The sequence below is a fragment of the Prinia subflava genome, chromosome 6 (genome assembly GCF_021018805.1).
Source record: "Prinia subflava isolate CZ2003 ecotype Zambia chromosome 6, Cam_Psub_1.2, whole genome shotgun sequence".
NCBI classification, from domain to species: Eukaryota; Metazoa; Chordata; class Aves; order Passeriformes; family Cisticolidae; genus Prinia; species Prinia subflava.
Window position 1 is genome coordinate 10,582,154 of NC_086252.1, and position 19,893 is coordinate 10,602,046.

At 41.2% G+C, this 19,893-nt stretch overlaps 2 protein-coding genes and 1 long non-coding RNA gene across 8 annotated transcripts in view; 2 read left to right on the plus strand and 1 right to left on the minus strand.

The window, feature by feature from the left end:
• Positions 1 to 12,558, plus strand: part of SLC39A10 (solute carrier family 39 member 10) — a 110,807-nt gene extending 98,249 nt beyond the window's left edge. For all 6 annotated transcript variants that reach the window (XM_063400197.1, XM_063400198.1, XM_063400199.1 and 3 more), the window contains 5 exons: positions 1,508 to 1,876; positions 3,678 to 3,758; positions 5,968 to 6,158; positions 9,361 to 9,529; positions 10,417 to 12,558. In XM_063400197.1, coding sequence (XP_063256267.1) covers positions 1,508 to 1,876; positions 3,678 to 3,758; positions 5,968 to 6,158; positions 9,361 to 9,519 — 800 coding nt within the window. In that variant the 3' untranslated portion in view covers positions 9,520 to 9,529; positions 10,417 to 12,558. The remainder of the gene's footprint in view (positions 1 to 1,507; positions 1,877 to 3,677; positions 3,759 to 5,967; positions 6,159 to 9,360; positions 9,530 to 10,416) is intronic.
• LOC134552001 (uncharacterized) lies at positions 12,387 to 14,313 on the minus strand. The gene is made up of 2 exons (XR_010080738.1): positions 14,180 to 14,313; positions 12,387 to 13,540 (listed from the first exon to the last, which is right to left on the minus strand). It is a non-coding gene; the product is annotated as an uncharacterized LOC134552001 (long non-coding RNA).
• A 1,190-nt stretch (positions 14,314 to 15,503) lies between these two features.
• Positions 15,504 to 18,504, plus strand: LOC134551999 (baculoviral IAP repeat-containing protein 5.1-like). The gene is made up of 4 exons (XM_063400201.1): positions 15,504 to 15,660; positions 16,258 to 16,367; positions 16,665 to 16,779; positions 17,861 to 18,504. The coding sequence occupies exons 1-4, from the start codon at positions 15,523 to 15,525 to the stop codon at positions 18,050 to 18,052; spliced, it is 555 nt and encodes a 184-aa protein (XP_063256271.1). The 5' UTR covers positions 15,504 to 15,522; the 3' UTR covers positions 18,053 to 18,504.
• Positions 18,505 to 19,893: the final 1,389 nt, after the last annotated feature.

The following is a 19,893-nucleotide window of genomic DNA, read 5'->3' on the forward strand; positions in this document are numbered from 1 at the left end:
CCAGCATCTGACCAGTTACAGATAAACAAAATCTGTTTCTTTCCATAAATACAGCCGAGCATCCTGAATATTCCTCAAGTATCCAAAACAACTTCTGCACACTGTTCCCTCATGACAGCCTGTGAATGCTCATGCTATGTGTAGCCAGAAGAAATGCTCTATCCCTCTTCTCACTGGGGGAGAGAAGGGCATGGGCTTTGCTTCATAACCTTTCGATTCTGCTGCCTGCTGCCTTGTTTGTACAAACTAGGTTTATTTAGTTTGATTGGTTTTGTTATAAATGCCAATACGATATTCCAGTTAAAATAATAATTTGGTTTATTAATAAAGATCAAATCACAGAATTTCGATAACCCACCAACAGCGGAGAAACTTGACGGTTTTCCCGGGAAATGCCAAGGGTGAACCGTGAGATACAGGGTCTGGCAGCCTGCTATCCCCCCAACCGTTCACAAATTAGCCCGGTTCGGGGCTTGGGTTTTATACACTTTATTCTGCCCTCGGCAATATTTCCCCATATTCCCCATTGTTTCCCGACTAGCTATACAAATTCAGGAGTTTCCCCAACCAAGCAGAAAAGAGTTCCTTTCTCAGTTCAAATGTTAATGTCCAATTTCTATAGATCCTTATGGTTGATGAATGATCGAGATATGGATGATGTTGCTTGATGATCTGTGAAGGTGGCAACCAAGGTGTGAGTTGCTGGTGCCACCTTATCTCCATAGGTCCCCTCCCGGTACTTGAGAAGGCTGCAGGCTTTCCCGGAAAAGTCTTTTGTTCCTTTCTGAATGGAGGCGCTGCTTTTTCAGGGTTGTTAGTTTCGCCATCTGCTGCAAGGTCTCCTAAAACATAGACTTTTACCTGATACAAATGTATACAGTTTTATAGTTTTCCAATTTACCATAAGAACATGAGTTAATCACTTCACATTTTTCACAGTTTGTAGAACCAATAGAAGGGAGAGTTAGGACTGCAGCCTTCTCCACTCAAACAATCTCAAATGGGATTTGGGGCACTGACACAGAACACGGTGAGCCTTGCAGCAGTGCAGGGGTTGGAACATGCATTTGAAATGTCTGCATGACAGTGGAGCTGAGCTGTGGCCTGTATGGCAATGTGCAGGCACAGCCAGGTAGGGTTTCCTGAGCCATTCACACCCCATCTACAGCTCTAAGACATTGTCATCATTCTAGCAACTCTCCTTTGCCAGTGTTGAAGCATAACCTTTGTCAGCAGCAAAATTACAGGCACGAGTGTAGGCTGGGCTAAAACTGGCTTTGAGTGCTATGGATGCAGTGCTGCTGCCTTGGAGTGGAGACTTCTTTATTTGTGAAAAAATGTCTCAGTGGCAGACTCAGTTTTCGTATTGAATGCTGACAGCAAAGTTACTAGACTGGGATGTGTTCAAATCCTTGTTTTGCTTTCCCAGAGCAGTTAGCCCTTAGCTCAGGTGTGCGGCTGGTTGAACAGAATTGACTCAGTGTCTCTCCCAACTGGTTCGATGCAGGAGCAGACGACTCGGTTTTGTCTGAAGATCGACTGAATGAAACTGAACTCACTGACTTGGACGGGCAGCTGGAGCCCCCTGCCAAAAACTACCTGTCAGTAGAAGAGGACAACAACCTGCGCCACTTTCACAACGACATCTCCCACGCCGCCCAAGAGCACGAGCTGCACGATTCCGAGTATGACAGCCATGGCGAAGATAAAATGATAGCTAGAAAACACAGTCACCACTGGCATCACAAACATTCCCATCATTCCCATGGCCACTGTCATTCTGGAAAAGACCTGAAAGATACTGGGATAGCTAATATTGCTTGGATGGTAATTATGGGAGATGGCATTCACAACTTTAGTGATGGCTTAGCAATCGGTAAGCAAAAGCACTGAGTATTTCTCAACAGTTTCTCCTTACCTTTAGTAACTGTGCTAATATTTGACTTATCAGTGATCACAGGTAAGGCTCTCAGCACCTGTGGTTACTGGTAGTGTTCAGTCTCCTGCACAGCAGAAATTAAAAAGCTGCCAAATGTAATAGTTTCCCTTTTGTTAATATTCTGTGCTATTTCCACTAAAATTATTGTATCAGTAGCAGTCACAGTCTCTGCCAAGGAGGGATTGGTGCAGACAAACCTTGGGATTTATGGAGCACAGTAACACACGTTTCTTGTTTGGGTCTCAGTTGCCTTAGAATTATAAATAATGCCTTTCAGTCTTACTTAGAATGATATTTACTAACAAGAATAGTAATACTATTTCTGTTATTGTTAATACATAGAATTACACAGCACTTGCAAATAAAAATGTGAGTCAGGTTACAGAAATAGTATTTTAAAAGTGTTACTTATGATGATTTAATTTTTGTTTAAGCAAAATATTATTTTGGCTCATGGTCAGTATAGATTTATTTCTAGCCAAGTGCAGAAGAAATTGAAGTACCAAACAGATTTTATTAGATTTATTAAATCAACTTGGAGTGACACAATGCTCTAAATGTGATTTGAATTGTAAAGTGTATTAATTTGGATATACAAGTCAGTGTGATGGTGAGAGAACTGAAAGGCACACTGGATTTTTTACTAAGGTAGCTGCTTAAAAGTGCGCAGGGGTCTGAACTAATGGCAGAAGGGACACACCCATTTTGAAGGATGGGGGTTAAGCATTTGTCAGGGTCTCTAGCTAACACTGGAATCTACTACAGTTACCTCCACTTTCCTCTGACAACTTCTAAAGAAACTAAATTCCTTAAAAATTAACTTGTTGCTTCAATTTCACATTAAACAGGTAAGACATTTAGAGAATGGCTTCTAAGGCCAAAAACAATTACCACACCTTCTGTTGAGAACTTCACAGCAGTAAAACTCCATTTCTAAATATTCCTGGATCAAGCCCAAACAGCTGAATGTATGGTGAAATGTAGATTTTACAAAAGCATTCTCATCTTTTTAATGTATCAAGCTATGAGGAATCCAGAGGAAAGTTAATTTTCCCCTCTGTCTTCAGATTGTGTTCAGATTTCTGCTTTAAGCTGCCTGTTTTGACTGCTCACTGCAGGCTCTTTTTGTGCTCTTCTCTGCTACAGTACAGAAATTTAATATCAGTTTTTTCATCTCATAATTATTTAAGGTATGAACTTCAAGTTGATTGAATTCAGTTAGCTTACGCAAAAGTACTAAAAGATACTTATGGCAATGTTTTTAGCTGTATTATTTTACAGGTCTGGCTTATTAATATTGCTGATACATACTCTAAAAATAAGTAGAAAGGAGCTAGAGAGGTTATGGGTTGAGTATTAGTTTGGATTTCCAAGCTGGAGAGAGCTGGACTCTTGCTCATGTGCATTCCTAATTGCCTTCATGTACTTGAGAGTTCCTAAAAGTGTAAAAGTGGTGCTGTTTATTAGCTTGTTGCTTTTTGTCTCATTTTTGGCTAGCTGTGTTCTCCTCTCCAGGGTTTGTCTTTCAGATAAATGAGTAATAAAGCATGCAGTGGTAATGCACATCCAGGGTGTTTCCAGTATTTCCCATGAATGTACAGACAAGACACAGACATACTGAAAAATATTAGTGTGCATAATTACAGAAGGGTGTCAGCTCTGCAAAGTCAATTGATTTTCTGACCTGAAAATAGTGAAATACCACTTTAATTTTTTTTCTTTTTTTTTTTTTTTCTAGGAGCAGCTTTTAGTGCTGGACTGACAGGGGGAATTAGTACATCTATAGCAGTATTTTGTCACGAGCTTCCCCATGAATTAGGTAACTAAGTGTAGAAACTCTGTGCTCCATCTGTACAAAATCCTTACCTAAAAGCTGTTGTGATACTGTGATAAGCACAATGCAGTGCAGAAGCTGCAGAGGTGACCAGAACTTCAGAGGGTGAGGGAGAAATATTGCTAAATATTGTTTCAAAGTAGGTACTGCTACAGGGTTATATTGGTAGTGTCTAGTTACAGCACTTCTGGGAAGCTTTCTGAGCATGTTTTAAAAATGTTCTTATAAGCATACATTTTTCATAGCTCTTTATTTTACAGGGTTTCACACTACCCTGTGTGGCATTGACTTACACAAAGTTTAGTCATATAAGTGAACACAGGCTGACATAAGCAAAATTCCATGTGGGGATCTTCAGAAGAGGCTTTGTTCCAATTGTGGCCAAGCTCAGCAGGTGTGGCCATTTGGGGTAAAGCCTGTAGGCCCTTTCCAGTGCCATTGATTCTTCCCCACACCCCCCCCATAGAAGCATTTCTTCTGGAGGTAGCTAACCATGATGAAACCTATTGTTTTCACATTGCATGAAAACTGACTGCACCCTGAGAGTTCAAATGAGCAGCCAGAGAGAGGAGAGAATGTTCTGGTTTTCCATTGACATGAAGTTGTCCTAAAGTGAGCTATGTCTGTACTCACAGCTTGCTCACTTGAAGAGCTGCTGGCTCTAATCAGAAGTGAGGTGAAACAAGTACTTCAAAAACCTTAGAGGTGATGAGGGGAAGTATTTTATATAGGCAGCTCCTGAGCTGTAGGTAAATCATGGGCACAGGTGGGAAATAATAGACTGATGTTCATGGTTTGACACCTGTGCTATGCAATCATTAGTTCAGTGAAGCTGCTGCAGTATATAAAGGATTGCAATGTGTATTACAGTGCTTAGAACCTGACAGCATAGCATGATGAAATTAACCTCATATGAGGGATGAGTAGTTTACACCAATTTTTTGATTTTTTAAAGTTTTGATATGTTTTTATTCTAATTTTTGATTCTAGATTGGGCAAATAATTATAGGCATGTGTGATATAAGAATATTATGCTAATTGCCTTCATGTCATCTTACACATCTCACAATGGAGTAAAACTGTTAGAGCTGATTACAAGACTGAAGTCTAGATTTTTACAGAATATCTACTTTTAGCACCTAATTTAGCAGAGCTGTCCTGAATTGAGAATAAAACACATTAATGTGGCAAGTCTTCAACCAGAAAACCGATTCAGTGTGGATATGAAGTCATTCTTTGTGAATGTAACTCTCCCTAGTGCTCAAATTCAAATTCATTATCACCTTCTATGGGGACAAATGCCTCATTATCCTCTTCCTGGATTTGCATAATGAGATGTGTATTGCTAAGAGGAATTTTCACAGGTATTGATCCAAGCTAAGCCTCTTGTTTAATGTGCCATGAAGAACTTCTGAGAAAGATGAGTGTGTGCACACAGGTGTATTCTCTGTGGGAAGAGCAGACCTGGACTCCTCCACTGACCCTTCACAATTAATCACCTCTACCTTTCTGACAATTAGCATGATGAACAGGCACCTTTAGATCATATTTTAATCAAGGCATGGCTGTGCATAAGTACAGTTCTTCCAAGGTAGTCAGTCCTCTGGCTCAGTCTGCCCCCAGGCCCTCGCAGTGTGAAAAACAGTAAAGGTAAGAAGACTTTAGAAGCTGTGAAAGTAAGCCTCAGAAGCAGAAAGAGCAGAGAACTCAGAGCTAGCTGCAGCTGCAAAGCCTGAAAGAAGAAAAGATGATACAGTAAGCAAGGACACGAAACAAGAGTTTGAGTTTTTAAGCTTGGCTAAGATAGACCTTAAGATTGCAGAAAAATATGCTTAGCAAGATAGTAGAAGGTTTTAAGCTTAATAATGGAGTACTGTGTATTGTTAACAGAAAGCACACAAGCAAGCATTGTTGGAAGCAGGTGTACATGTACTTTTAGTGACTGGCTAGAACAACTGTTTGTAAGCTTTTGCAATATGCTCTGGGCTGGAAAACGTTTAAAGTGCCCTTAACAAAGAGCTCTTTGGCTGCTGCTGGCAAGAGGTGAGCTGTTGCCTCTTTGAATTGTCTCTCCCTCCTGGAGGCTGCCGTCGCAGTACAGCTCAGGGAGCGTGCCCCAGCAGTCCCGTGCGCGTGCTGAGGCGGTTCCTGTGGCCGCCGAGCGGCGCTGACGCCGGCCGTGCTGTCCCCGCAGGTGACTTTGCGGTGCTGCTGAAGGCGGGCATGACGGTGAAGCAGGCCATCGTGTACAACCTGCTGTCGGCCATGATGGCCTACATCGGGATGCTCATCGGCACGGCCGTGGGGCAGTACGCCAACAACATCACGCTCTGGATCTTCGCCGTCACCGCCGGCATGTTCCTCTACGTGGCTCTGGTCGACATGGTACGGCTGCTGGGGCGTGGGCGCCTGCTGGGAGGGAAACCGGCCACTCCTGAGGGTGCTGCACTGCGGTTCAGGTTCATTCTTCACTGACGTTTCATCGTCATATCTTCTGTTCTGGAAAGCTGAGTCTGCACTTCTACTATGAGCAGCTGGTAATTCAGAGCTGCTGTGGGGAGTGGCTTTTAAAAAAAATTACCTGGTGGAAAAACCCAGATGCATTATCCTTAGTGTGTGTACACCATAGATCAGACCCTTTGGGCAGCAGTGCTCCTGTGCACGTGTTACCAGCCCATATTCAGTCCTGATTTTTCTCCTCTAAACTGCTTCAGAGCTTCATCTAAATAAGGCAATTTTCTTACTTCTTGTCGTTCCCAGCCCAAAGGTGATAAGATAATTTTTCACTTTTGGGGTACTTAGTAATGCTCTCCACTTCATTATGGAGACTTTAATTTGTAAAGATACTGTTGTTATAAAGTAACTCTAAACTATTAATAGGTGAATAAGTACTTTTCAGGGCCTGCTAAATAGAATATCTGGTCAGAGTGATCCTTCTTGCAATTTTAGGTGTTCTATGGCTGTAATGCCTGAAATATCACTTCCTCGTAAGCTCTGTGTCTGGTACTTATTTCCTGCCTTTTGACTGAAGATGTCTTGGATAAAGGAGGGCAGTACCTCCATTCTTTTTTCTTTCCCTCAGCCATCACAGTAGTAACCAAATGGTCAAAGTCCCATGGTCTGACTCAACAACAGCAGGAAAGCTTCTGCAGGAGACACTTGAAACTGATCCAGAGTTTTGTCTTGGTGTTTGCATAACCAGCCTCCTTCTCAAAGACCTCGGTACCTGGCACACAATAAGAACAGATTTTGATTCCTCCCTAGCTGTGAGCAGAGGTTCACAGAGGTGCTGTTTTCTGTCCATTCCTTACACCAGCCCATAGAAATCAGCCTTTTGGTATTTTTGCATCTGACTGTCCTGAAGTTTGTCTAATTATATGGGTTTCAATGATAAAGATATTCCTCTCCAGTACAACCTAAACTCAGGTGTTTCAGAATCCACCAGGTTTTCCTTGTTCTTTCATGGAATTTCATTTGGTGGTAACTTATAAGAGTTATCATAATACCGTCCTTCCTGACACTCCTGTTTTGGTTTGATTGGTACATTGAATAGTCCAACTTGAACAATTTCATCTTACCAGGAAACAAATTGATCTGTTGCACTTTTTGTTCCTTTTATCTCTAGTACTAACATCATGAGCTTTCAACTTTGAAAGGGTGGGTTTTTTAATTGACAGGACCATTCTTTATATGATCCCTGCAATTGGTCACATCAGTAGCCAATAAACCAAAGAGTTTGCCCATCTTTAGATGTGCTGTCAAAGTAAATATCCAGAGTGCTAAAGCTCATTACAGTAACGCTGAGGTGGAGCCCTTTATTCTTAATGACTTAACAGCAATTTGTAATATGGAGTGATGCTTGCTGTTGAGTTACCTGGTCTAGTATATATGCGATGACCATTTAAACATTTTTTACAACAACTAGGGAGGCTTTTTGGGGTTTGTTTTCTGAGGGATTGGGTAGGAGGGGTTGTTGGTTTGTTGTTTTTTTGTTTTAAATATTCAGTAGGTCAAATTTATTATCAGGCTTATGTGTCTTTTAGAAATACAATAACACAAGACAAGATGGGTAATATATTTGGGGTTTTAGCAGCTTTGATGTCATTGTCTATTGGGCAGTATTCAAGTTCTTGGAACACCCAAAACTGTCCTAACTGACCTAATGAAAAGCAGTAGTTTCCATTTTCTTCTGTATCATCATTTTCTGTACTAAATGAGTCTTGAAGGAATTCCTGTAAGAATTCCTTCCTTGAAGGAATTACTGTAAGAGACGTAAAGATCATGAGTGCCTCAGACACTGTTAAATCACCAAAGGACTTTGCCCACTGTAGCAAACTGTGCAAAGAAGCAACTGCTCCTCTGCCACCATGAATGCCACCCCACTGAGTATAGTCCTGACTTAAAGTTAAGGTGGGACTATTGTCCAGTTATCCCAGGCCTGAGGAGAAGTAAACAAAGCTGGGGAGAAGAACGTATCCACAAGGCAAAGCAGCTCTGCAGCTCTGCTGGAAATGAGCTCTGGCTGTGCCCAGCAGGGGGAGGCCACAGCCCAGCACTCCAGACAGGAGGCACACTCAGGAAGAGGGAGACTGGGATGGGACTAATTAGCACTGGAATTGAGGGAATCATTTAACCTGCAGAATAAGAGAACTGCGTAGCCAATGAGCATCGAGCCTTTTTCTGCTAAAATGGTGAAAAGTTGTGAGTGACCTCAGGACACCCAATCTGGGGAAGCCAGGGTGAAGAGGACATGGGGGACACCAGCTGCATCCATCGGGGGTGACCATCTTCCGCTTCACCTTTCTCTTTCACTCGCTTTCTTTCTCCTCTCTCTTTCCTGTTTCTTCCTCTCTCTGCCTCATATTTGCTGTTAAATAAAATCTTGACTCCTGACTTTGCAGTATGGTCTCATTTGCACCTTAATTCAGGCAGAAGTAACCAGATCTCAGTAACCAGATCTCAGTAACCAGATCTTAACATTTACCTCCTGCTTGAATTAATTTTCTTGTAATTCTATGTGGAAGGCTTTGTAAAACACAAAATTTTATTTTTACATTTTCAAGAGCACTATTATTAGTTGATTTTGTCAGTACTCTATGACTCTTCCTCATAGATGAGCAATATCCAGAATGCCCAGAACTTTCATAAGTTCTTACATGTGCACATAAAATATTTCTTGATTGCTTGTAGCTATTATTCCCATATTTAAAAGGGATGTGTGTGTGAATGTGTGTGTCTCACATGACAAACTAATGACTAAGTTAACCAAAGTCATATGTTTATTTGAGCATGGCTTGAATTCCTTTAAAATTAAAAGAGCAGAACTCAAAAAATTGGGCTGTTCTTGAGGAACTTAATGTTCAATTACATGGATGATCTGGTGGATGTTCAAGGAAAGGCACTTTGTTTTGTAAATGCATCATGTTTTTATTGAATGTGATTGGTAGTGTTTAAGCTGTGTCTTAGTGTATTGGTTTTATATCTGAACCATGCAGTGTTTATCCTTGACAATACCATCTTGTAAACTTGTCCATGTATAAATGGAATAGAGGTGAAATGACTTTCTAAATTGTTTTGTATCTTTTAGCTTCCAGAAATGCTTCATGGAGATGGAGATAATGAAGAGCATGGTTACTGTCCTGTGGGGCAGTTTATTCTTCAGAATCTAGGCCTGCTTCTTGGATTTGCCATCATGCTGGTGATTGCCCTCTATGAAGACAAAATTGTGCTTGACATCCAGTTTTGACCTGATGCTGGTAATCACTGTGGCTCCAATCTGTTGCTGTCTGGCTTTGAACCTGCACTGTGTGGCTGTGTGCACACTGCTCAGAGGACACATGCTGCTTGCACTGCTTGCACAAGGACAGGAGATTTCCTTTCTGCCTAGAGTAGCTTCTGCTTTTCTCTGATCCCATCAGATGAGCTTACCCAACACACGTCCTAAACCCAAGTGGGCAACTTTTAGGAAATCCTAAATCTGAGAAATACGGGCCAAGGTCAGGGTGCTGTACAGGGAGCAGTGTTTGCTTAAGCAAGAAAGAGCACAGGAAAAGATCTCATTTGGGAAGATACCGTTCCATTAGTGCACTTGGACAGAACCCAGATGTTACAGTTGAAACCCACACCTGTGCAAGGAACCCAAGGAAACTTTTAGTGCCACACAAGTCTTGAGTAGTGCATGGCTGTCTCTGTGTATGTGCAGATCTCTATAGATACAGACAGAGGTGCACACGTATACACGTCTGTGTGCACCTCTGTATATACACGTTAGTCCTGTGCTGATTTTTCTGCATAGTGGTGACTTGAAGCATTCAATCTTACAGCAGGACATGACTGGAAACATTGTGCTGGCTTAAATGTTTAAAAATAAAGCCCAAGCCTAAACACTGTTCAAATTCTTACAAGCTGTGTTAAGCTGCACTCCATCCTTGCAAAGCTCCTGTGTAAGAAGGCAGCTGTTCCGTGTATTGTGCAAAGTGTAACTTCTGTCGAGGGTCAGTTTGATGTTTTCCCCCAGCTGAGATTTATTTGATGTTTGTTCCTTGATATTAGTAGGAAAATGCAAAATGCAGTAGAATTAGTGTTAGCCTGGGGAAATCCCTGACCTTGGAGTTATTGAGCTGTTTCTGGTTCTTTCTTACAGACGCTAAACACGTATTGTGTGCCACTTGCAGCATAAACTACTGAAGAATTGTGGCTGTGAATTTGTGCAAACACTTTTAACAAGAGAATCCGTGCAGGAATTTCTCCATTTTTTTAAACGATTATTTTGGACTGTTTTCTTCTCTTCATGTCAAACCAAGGTGCAAGATGCTAGTTCCTGAAGCTGGACACAACGGTTAAATTATGCTCTGTGTATGTTGTACTGGTAGGGTATTTACAATACTGTAACAGCGCATCAAATCTGTTCCTACAATGCCTTGATATCAGACATTGTGACATCACCCATTTCTGGCAGTAAAGAATATGTAAGAAGATTTCTACTTCCAGTATAAAGGAGTTCATTTCTATGATATTTTTTTACAATTTTGGTATTTAAATTAGATTATTAAAAAGCAGATGTGGTAGAACCATGGTATGGTATTTAGAAGACTAGACTGAAAATTTGGGCCTTAACTTCCTGGGACCAGCTGTCCTAGATCAGATTGTGCTGACAGGCATTTATTGCCAGACATGAGTTAGTTCTTCTTGTACCCATCTCCTTAAAAAAAAAATAAATAAATTGTGAGTCTGTGGGGAGTGCAAGTTGATTCTGTAGTACCAGTCCTAAGCATGGTAGTAGCTTTTTTTTAAAACATCCTGTTTGTCTCTCTTCTGTGTATGCCAGGTAAAAGCTGTACTTTGACTATGTGCCGTAAGTTTTAAAGTTCTGGTCTGCTTGGTGCCAGTGTAGCTGCTAAAAACACTAATCCTAACGCCTTTAAAGAGAGCCAGTGGGTATCTGCATTCCATTTCAAGTTCCTTTGTTTCCTGTGGCCCTTTATGTGGGAAGCTTCATTGGTCAGTTTAGCTTTTTCTGAGAGCAGCTCATGTATTTTAAAGGTATCAGTTGGTTGCCAGTATTTGTTCCTAATGCAGTATCAGGAAACAGTATTAAGGGTCCATTTCAAAGAAGGGTGCAGTTTCTTCAGTGAAGAAGCCAAAAGCCCAGAGTTCAGGCACGCAGCCATTTGATGTTCTGAACTCAGGTTTTCTTTTTTCCTCTTTAAATGTGTTTACTGTAGAACCCTAATTAGCAAACACACAGTTGTTACTTCAGATTGCTGAATTTCTGCAGTGTAAAACTCCAGGATGATATTCTTGCATTGTGCCCATGTTAGGTCAATGAGACAAAACTGCCTGGATACCTTCTGAAGATCTGAGTTTAAACAATCTGTTTCTTTTGTATTAAACTGACTGACTTAAGTTTTTCCTTTTCTGTTAATTCTGAAATATAAGGGGGTCATTATGCAGCTGAACTGATGTTTTGTCAAATCATTTTTTAAGGTTTATTTCTCTTAATTCTTTTCAAATGAAGATTTCTGTATTTCCAGTAGTACATTTACTGTTGTATTAGTTGGAATGTGGTTATAGCTCAATACACTGCCTCTGTAGGGAAATAGTGAACTTCCTTCCAAGACCATCTTCAGACAAGGGAAAAACATGGTCCTTGAAGGTAGGTACTGTATTTTTCATGGAATATAGATTGTTTACTTTTATTTTCTAATATTTATTGCAAATGTAACAGAGCAGTGTAACAGCTGTGACTTCTCTATGTTTCCACCAGTATTGAATTCCAGATGATTCCAGTATACACTTTTGAGTCATGTTACAGACAATCTGAATTCCACTACATTTCTGTTTGGCTTCAACATTCCATTTTGCTTGAATCCAGAGTCTCATTTAACTTGTATTTGTTGAGGGGCGTAAATGTTACTTGTATATTACAATGCTGTCACTGTGTGACATCCCATGTGAATCCTGATGTAAATCACATTGCACTCAATCCGCTGTGATTATGCTTAGAAAATGTAGTTGCTAGATGCAGTGTGATTGTTTTTGGTTTTTTTTCTTTCCTCTCCCCATTAACAACTGAGTCTATGGTTTAAAATGTGATAATGGTCCATTAAGATGACTTGCTGAGCTATTTTTTTTTGTTATAACTAAATCATTTTTAAAAAATTTTATAAAGCTGGAAATTATCAAATGCAGTTTTGTTTATTGTCAACAGTGTTGTGTTCATTTTATGTATGTTCCTTATACATAAGGAGCCTTCAGAAAATAAAAAAAATATTCAAGGAGCAGATATTTTTGTTGAGTTTTTTAAGGATTGATTATTTTTGTGTTTCAGTTCAGCAGACATCACTAAAAGTCCCTAAAAGAAATTCTGAAAAGGAAGGTGTCAAAATACTTTGCTTCACAGGGTTGCTTAAACAATTGAATACGAACACAAATGCTCTGTCCAACAGATGTTACAAACTTCTAGATCAGGTAGGAGCAATACTGATAGCAAGAACAGAGGATTGGGGGATTCCATGGAAAGTTACTGTGATCTCCTGGCTGATCCCACAGTCATTGGATTGCTCAGGGAAAAGGTCCATGGCCTCTTCTGGAGAAAGCTGCCCATCCTGGAAACTCTCACTCCATCCTTCAGAAACATTGTCTGCCCAGAGCACTTCTGAGTTTTACTAACTGTAAACCCTCCTCACCAGTCTTGTTTTACATTCTGTGGCAAGAATTGCTGCAAGTGCCTTTCTCTAAAGCAGCAGAATTCCCTCTATTACTGCAGTGAAAGTTACCAGCTTAGAACTAACTAAATCCAGTTGCCTACCTATCTTTCTCTCTTTCTCCTGAACCATGGCAGCACGAGACTGTACCTGGCTTACAAACTGGACTAGAACTGGCCAAGGAGTTGAAAATTGTTGAAAAGCTGGAGGAAGTAGGAGATCACATAAACTGACTGTACAGTCACAAAATGTTTCCTCAGGAAGACAGAAAAAATATAAACAAAAAAACACCCTTAAAATATTCTTAGGTGGAAAAGTAATTTCACCAGAATGGAGCTAGAACACAATAAGTACAGTAAAAACTCAGGAGGGAATGTGAACTAGTAGAAGGTTAGGGTAAGGTGGCGTGTGGCTTTACATACCTGTGGTAAGAAGAATGTTGTTAAGTAGCAGTTGTGTTCCTGACTGAGCCTTGGTAATAGCAGCATTTTCAGTCATTCCAAAGATCTCTGTGAAAGGATTCTGTGGAAGTGTCTTTGTATATTCAATACAGCTTTGGCACTGAAAAGGGGTGGGGAAAAAAACACCTCTAGACTGAAAAGAAGATGCAGAAGCAGCCAACCAGGCCACAAGAGGCCACAAGTTGTACTTCAAAACCACTACTGGCTTTCCTAGAGTGATGAATAAATATGTAAACTAAGATATAAAAGATACAAAGATACAATTTCTGAAAAATTCTGGAAGCTGACAAAAGTTCTGTTCAAATGAGATACCAAGTGTAAGGAGCTGCAGCCCCTCTCCAAGCCCACTGCCTGCCAAGTGCCTGAAGGTGTTTAGCTGATGACTGACACAACTCCCGTGTGGTAAATTAAGCTGATTATTGTGGCCTTGCTGTCTCCTGTAGATATGACTATTTCTCTTATGCCTATTTTAAAATGATTTTAACCTCACTAGGCTGTTTCTCACTTACTGTCCCCGAGTGCTGACTCACACAGAGCAGTCAACTTCGATGACAGTAATTGGGTGGTGTTTATAGAATGTTCCTTTCTTAGAAGTCACTGAAACAAGGCCTGATAGAGGGTGAGATTAAGCCACCAAAGCAAACAGTGACTGAGTAAATACACATCAGTTTCACTAAAGAGACATCTATTAAAAAAAAAAAAAAAGCTGTTGGTAATTCTGTTGTTCTGAGATACTTACATCTCCTTCAGGAGAGGCAAAATAAACACCACTTGGATCAAGTATGTAACTGACATTTGTAGCGATTTCCGAGGAAAATAACATCTTCAGAACAGAGAGCCAATCCCACTGGTCAGTGCCTCTGGCACCATAACTGCATTCCCCAGTCACAGGAGCATCAGCTGGCAGCTCCTGCAGGAAGACACCACACTGATCTGAGCAGCACCCAGCACCTCCCTGGGCAGCCCTATCGGTGTCACTGTAATTCACTTGGAAGGCAGCCAGAATTCTCACTGGAAAGTTTAAAAGCTGTTAATTGCTTCTGCTAGTTCATGCCTGAACCATTTCATCTCTGGCCCTTCAAATACTTTTTAATAATCATATCTCAAGTCACCCAGCCATTGCTGCTTTTGAAGAATAATAGCACCAAAAATTTCCACAGTAACGCAGCTGAAACTCTCTGGACACAAGTTTATGGAAATTTTTTCCAAAATTAACTCTACTTGTTTGGCATCTTTCTAAAAAAAATGTATGTTATCACAAGGCCATAGCTATGCTCATAATTTTTATTTATTTCTATTATTACAATATCAAACTTGCTTAAATTCTTGAGGTTGAGAGAAGTTGGACTCCTCTCATGTGCATAAAAGAAAAAATGAGTGATGACAGAAAACTATTTGTAGGAGGAAAGAGTGGGTGATGCACTGAAAACTAAAATGAAGAAGAGCAGTCAAAAAAAGTACCGAGAAATGTTTACTACATATGAATCGTTATCTTTCAGGACAAAAAAGGCACCCTTCTTGCTACACCTGTAATTTGTTCAGAACCCTTGGTCATGTAATAGGAGGTCATCCCCCTCCCAAGTCCCCCACTCTTCTCAAAGAAACACCTCTGTGAAGCTGCTTGAATCACTTGCCTGTTAACCACATTAATACCCAAAATGACTCCAGGCTGAGAGTAAAGCCCCTGTTCCTGCCCATCCACAACTTTACAGACTGTTGCCATGCCGGGCTGCTTAGGAAGCTGGAACCTGAAGAAGTGCTGTGTATGGCTGGCAAATTCCCGAGAGGCCTCTATGGATAACAGCCACCTCTGCAAACAGGGAAGGAAACGCCCTCTGCCAGAGCTCCTCAGCTGCTCCCACCTGGGTTCAGCATACCTGAGCGGTCTGTGACACAAGGGGAAGAAATTCCAGCAGCTTCCTTTCCCTCGGCTGTCCTGCCATAAACTCAGCAGTGTTAGGGAGGGACTCGGGCTCTTTAGGCCTTCCCCTGCTCTCCAGGTGCGATGTGTCACCAATCAGCAAAGCCTTAAACGTGAGCGCGGCAGGGAGGCTCTGCCTTCCCCTGCCTGTAGCCTCAGAGATGGAAGCGCTCCTGCAAGAGCTCAGCTCGGCCTCCAAGCTCTTAACTGACTTTAAGGAGATGTATAAATATGAGGCCCGCTTAAAAACCTTCACCCAGTGGCCCTTCCAGGAGAACTGCAAGTGCACTCCGGAGAATGTAAGTCTGAGAATGGTTATTTTGCCTCTGTCTTAATTTATATACACCGTGCCTGAATGTGAAGTCATTGTTAAGTATATTCAGGTTTAAGAGGAGTGCACTAAGTCTGAAGATGAAAAGTTAAATACACAGCTTTCCTCTGTTCCCTGCTCAGAAATACTGGAGTGGGATTGACTGGTTTTCCTGTGTTCAGTCCACCAGTTCCCCCACCCCTCTTTTTTTTTTTTTTTTGTTCCTGTAATTTAAAAATTAATTTCTTGTATTATGTAATCTTTCTAATTACAAATTTCTATTCGTGACAAAGTAGCCTACTTTAAAAAGTATGGATCCAGCAGGAAGGATAAAGTAGTAGAATGATCACTACTTCAAATCCAGAAATGGAAATTATTAAAAAAAAAATCCACCTGCCTTCTACTTTGGCACACACGTGGCTCTGCCAGCCTGATCTCAGATGAGTCATAATGCAAGAGTTACCTGAGAAGGTGTTTGATTACTGAAACAAAGCTAATTTTTGGTGTCCTGACTAGATGTGATTCTAAAGTGGTAGGAGAAACAGGAAATTTAGAAAGCTCTAAACTTCTAAACTTTCTCCTGCAGATGGCAAAGGCTGGCTTCATCCACTGTCCAACTGTAGATGAACCAGATGTGGTAAAATGTTTCTTTTGCTTGTTAGAACTGGCGGGCTGGGAACCCAATGATGACCCATGGTAAGTACAGATGTAACAATGCTCTTGAAGTAGCTCTCCAAATTTCTTTAGTAGTTTTTCCAGGAATTAATGTCCCTGTCAGTTTCCACCAGAACAGTTCACAAAACTGGAAGTTTATCTTGCCCAGTAACTGTGAAATTGTTCAACTAGCTTTTATGTGAGATCCACTAAATCTATTTCATCTTTTCTCTGATACTGTTTCTGCTGATAGCACAAGTACAGAAGAGACCTGTACATCTCCCGAAATGAAACTTCCATGGGTTTAACATCTGTTCCTGTTCTGGGTTCATACTGCAGGGAGGAGCACACCAGACGTCACACCTGTGACTTTTTATCCCTTCCCAAGCACTTTGATGAGCTGACAATGGAAGAGTACTACATGCTGGAGATGACACGGCTGAGGACCTTCATTGTAAGTGCTAACCACATCATCTCAAAGTCAAAGCTAGGATATAAACAAGAACTCCTCTCGGTGAGATTTCCACACATCAGCCAGGAATGACTGTCTAAGGCTAGAACATGACTTATTCTGAAGTAATGATTTATGTACATTATTGGCTAAGAAATCTGCACCTAAGCACTTCTCAGTGTAGTTTATTGTCTGGTTTTTGAATGCAAACCTGCTTCCTTTAGAAGTGTTTTTCCAACAACTCATTAAAAGAGAAAAAAATAACATAGGTTGCAATAATCAATGCAGAAAACTCAACAACGAGCAGCTCTATCATTCTCAGGAGAGATGAACAACATTTGGCCAGACATTGCTTCACATGTCCAGTTTTACACATAAATCTGCCTAATTAAACTTTAAAGCCCATTTCAAATATTTTACTCCTCCCTGCTTCTGGAGTTTCATTCTATAGTGCTGACATGTACAAAAGCACACAACTGAGCTGCTCAGCTGATCAAATCAGCTCATATATGAGCCCAAACCCTGTGGATAGTAAAAATCAAGTGAACCAAGTTCCCTGATGAGGCACAGTAACAGTAATTCTGTGTATTATTTGTTGGTGGGTTTGCACAAATAGGATCTTTGCCTTGCCACTAATGTTCTGTATTAAATATATACCTGGTGACTGTCAAGGTTAAGCATTTAAGGCCACTGTGCAACAGATTAAAGTACCAAAACATAGGATCATGTGGCACACTGGTATCTTAGAAGGTGTTCTAAGAGTGAGGAGAAGGTGGTGTTACCTAACTTGACTTGTGAATGATTCAGAGCAATGTTTCAAGGTACAAAAGGGGTCCTGGCCATTATATGACTTTATTTCTAAGCACAGTATATAAAATATTAGAAGCAGCAGCTTCAGGTGGGGACACTTAGCCCCAAGGACACTGTCACGGCTAGCTGGGAGGCCTTTGCACTCGGCTGACCCGGGTGCGGTTGCTATCGGGAAGCACTGATACCCGAATGCAGCCTGAGGAAGGGGGTTGGAGTTTGCTGAACTACAGCCGAACTGCTCCTTGAAAGGCTCAATCTCTTGCTTTGATTTGAGTGCAAAGTTGGCAGGCGCACAATAAACTCTTTTCAAGAAGAAGTCGCGGCAACGAGGCAGAGGCTGGTGGATTTCTTCGGCTCCAGACCGCAGCTCCCGGCAGCGCTGCCTCTCGGGGATGAGCCAGCAGCAGCCCAGCAGCCTGGAGGCTCAACTGCCGGGCAAAAGAGGCCCAGGACAAGTGAGCTGTGAATTCAGTCTGACTCTAAACCTGTCTCTTCACTTGGTGTAAACATTCCTGTCTTGATCCGAGTGCTGAACGGGTGTGTGAGGAGCTGTATGTGCGTCACTGCTCTCAGCCTCTCTGGATTGGGGGAGTGAGTACAGGCAGGTGTGCCCTGCCTTTCACGGTGTGCTTTCCTGGTACGGCTGCGTGGGGAGCTAGGAATAGTCCCACTACCCTGCCAGTGTATGAAAAATGTCTAAGCAAATACTTTTATTCTGGTTTTTAGCAAGCTTTTTTTTCTGAATAAAGATTCACAACTCAGTACTTCTGTGATCTCTGTTAAAACCTTATCCCTAGGAAGACTCAAATCAGAACAGCTCTGCTTCAAAACCCTTTTCAGCAAATGAAAGGGATCTGTGTGTCTGCAGCAATTGCTTTAAGCACTTGCATTAACTACACGCCTCCTGTTGTCTTTCTAGATCAGACAGAACTGACACAGATAAATGACATCCAGTGAAAACAGCACTGAGCAAGGGTAGACACAAGGGGTGTAAGAGTCTCAAGGAAGAGCACTGAGGATTTTGGTGTGCAACTGAAACAACAAAAGCTAAAGCCCTACCATTCTGTTTTTAAAAGTTTTTCATTATTTCAAACTCACTGGAGTTCTTTTAAGATCTTACTAGTTTCTATTTTCCTTTATGAGAGACTGTTGTAGAACAAAAATGCATGCTTGCAAATGTTTTTGGATTTTAAGATGCAGACAGACCTTTCTCAGTAAGGTGAAAGTTTTGTACAATACTTTGTCAGGTCTCAGGCAGCGAATGAACAGCAGCTCCCCTGACTTGTCTTTCCACTCTGCAGGAAAATCCTCATGCTGGGGATCCTAAAAATATGTATTTCAACATTCTTAAAGGTATTTATGAATTCCCTGTCTTGAGAGTAAATTCTCCCTTGACACATCAATACATGAAGAATTTTTTCAAAGTTAGAGAAATGACACGCTTAAAGCTTTTTTTAAAAAAAAACTTTAAATATATGTTACTCTAAGAAGTTTCTTGTATAGCACAAGGAGTAGTATCTTTGAAAGATTTAGAATAATTGTGAAGTTCAAGTTCTTCTCTAGAAAGTGAAAAAATTATGTGGGGGGAAGTGAGCATTGATTTTAGCTCCCTCTTTGTTAGAACTCTGTTCTAGTGCCAGTTCTTCATGTTACAATGATAACGTGTCATCAGTGACAATCAGACTACAGTATTAGTAGGTAACTGAGTTAGGCTGCAGCTGAATGCAGAAAGCGATGGCAGAAGAACAAGAATGACAGAATTAAAGTCAAGCAAAGCACCAGAGAGCTTGGTTTCTAAATGGCCTCTGACCAACCCAGCTGTTATTTTGTTACTGCAGCTTCCACAGTGGGGGCAGCAGTTGGTCTGGGGTGTTAACTTTGCATTAGCCTGACAACAGAGTCTTTGTGAATATTTACATGGAAGGGGGAGTATCAGAATGCTTTAATAAAAAATGCCTTCACCCGACAAGTAAAAGGCACAGCAACTCTCTGCATCAGGACAGTGACAGGTAATGCCATTCCTTTTGCTCTGCCATGCAAGGGCTCAGTAATGCTCTCAGCTTTGGTGTTACTGGTTGAGAGTCTTTAGCAGTTAACAGATGATAGTGAATCTGGAGATTTCATTTTCTGAACACCTCTTACGTGAAGGACTCTTTCTCTTTACTCCTGTTTGGCTGTGCGAGTGCACACAGCTGTCCCACACCTCTTGGATCTTTACTGCTGAAAGTCAGCACCTTTCACTTATTTTATAGACAAAAAAAGCTATAATCCCAGGATGCATAATGAAATAGTCCTCTCCCTCAGTAT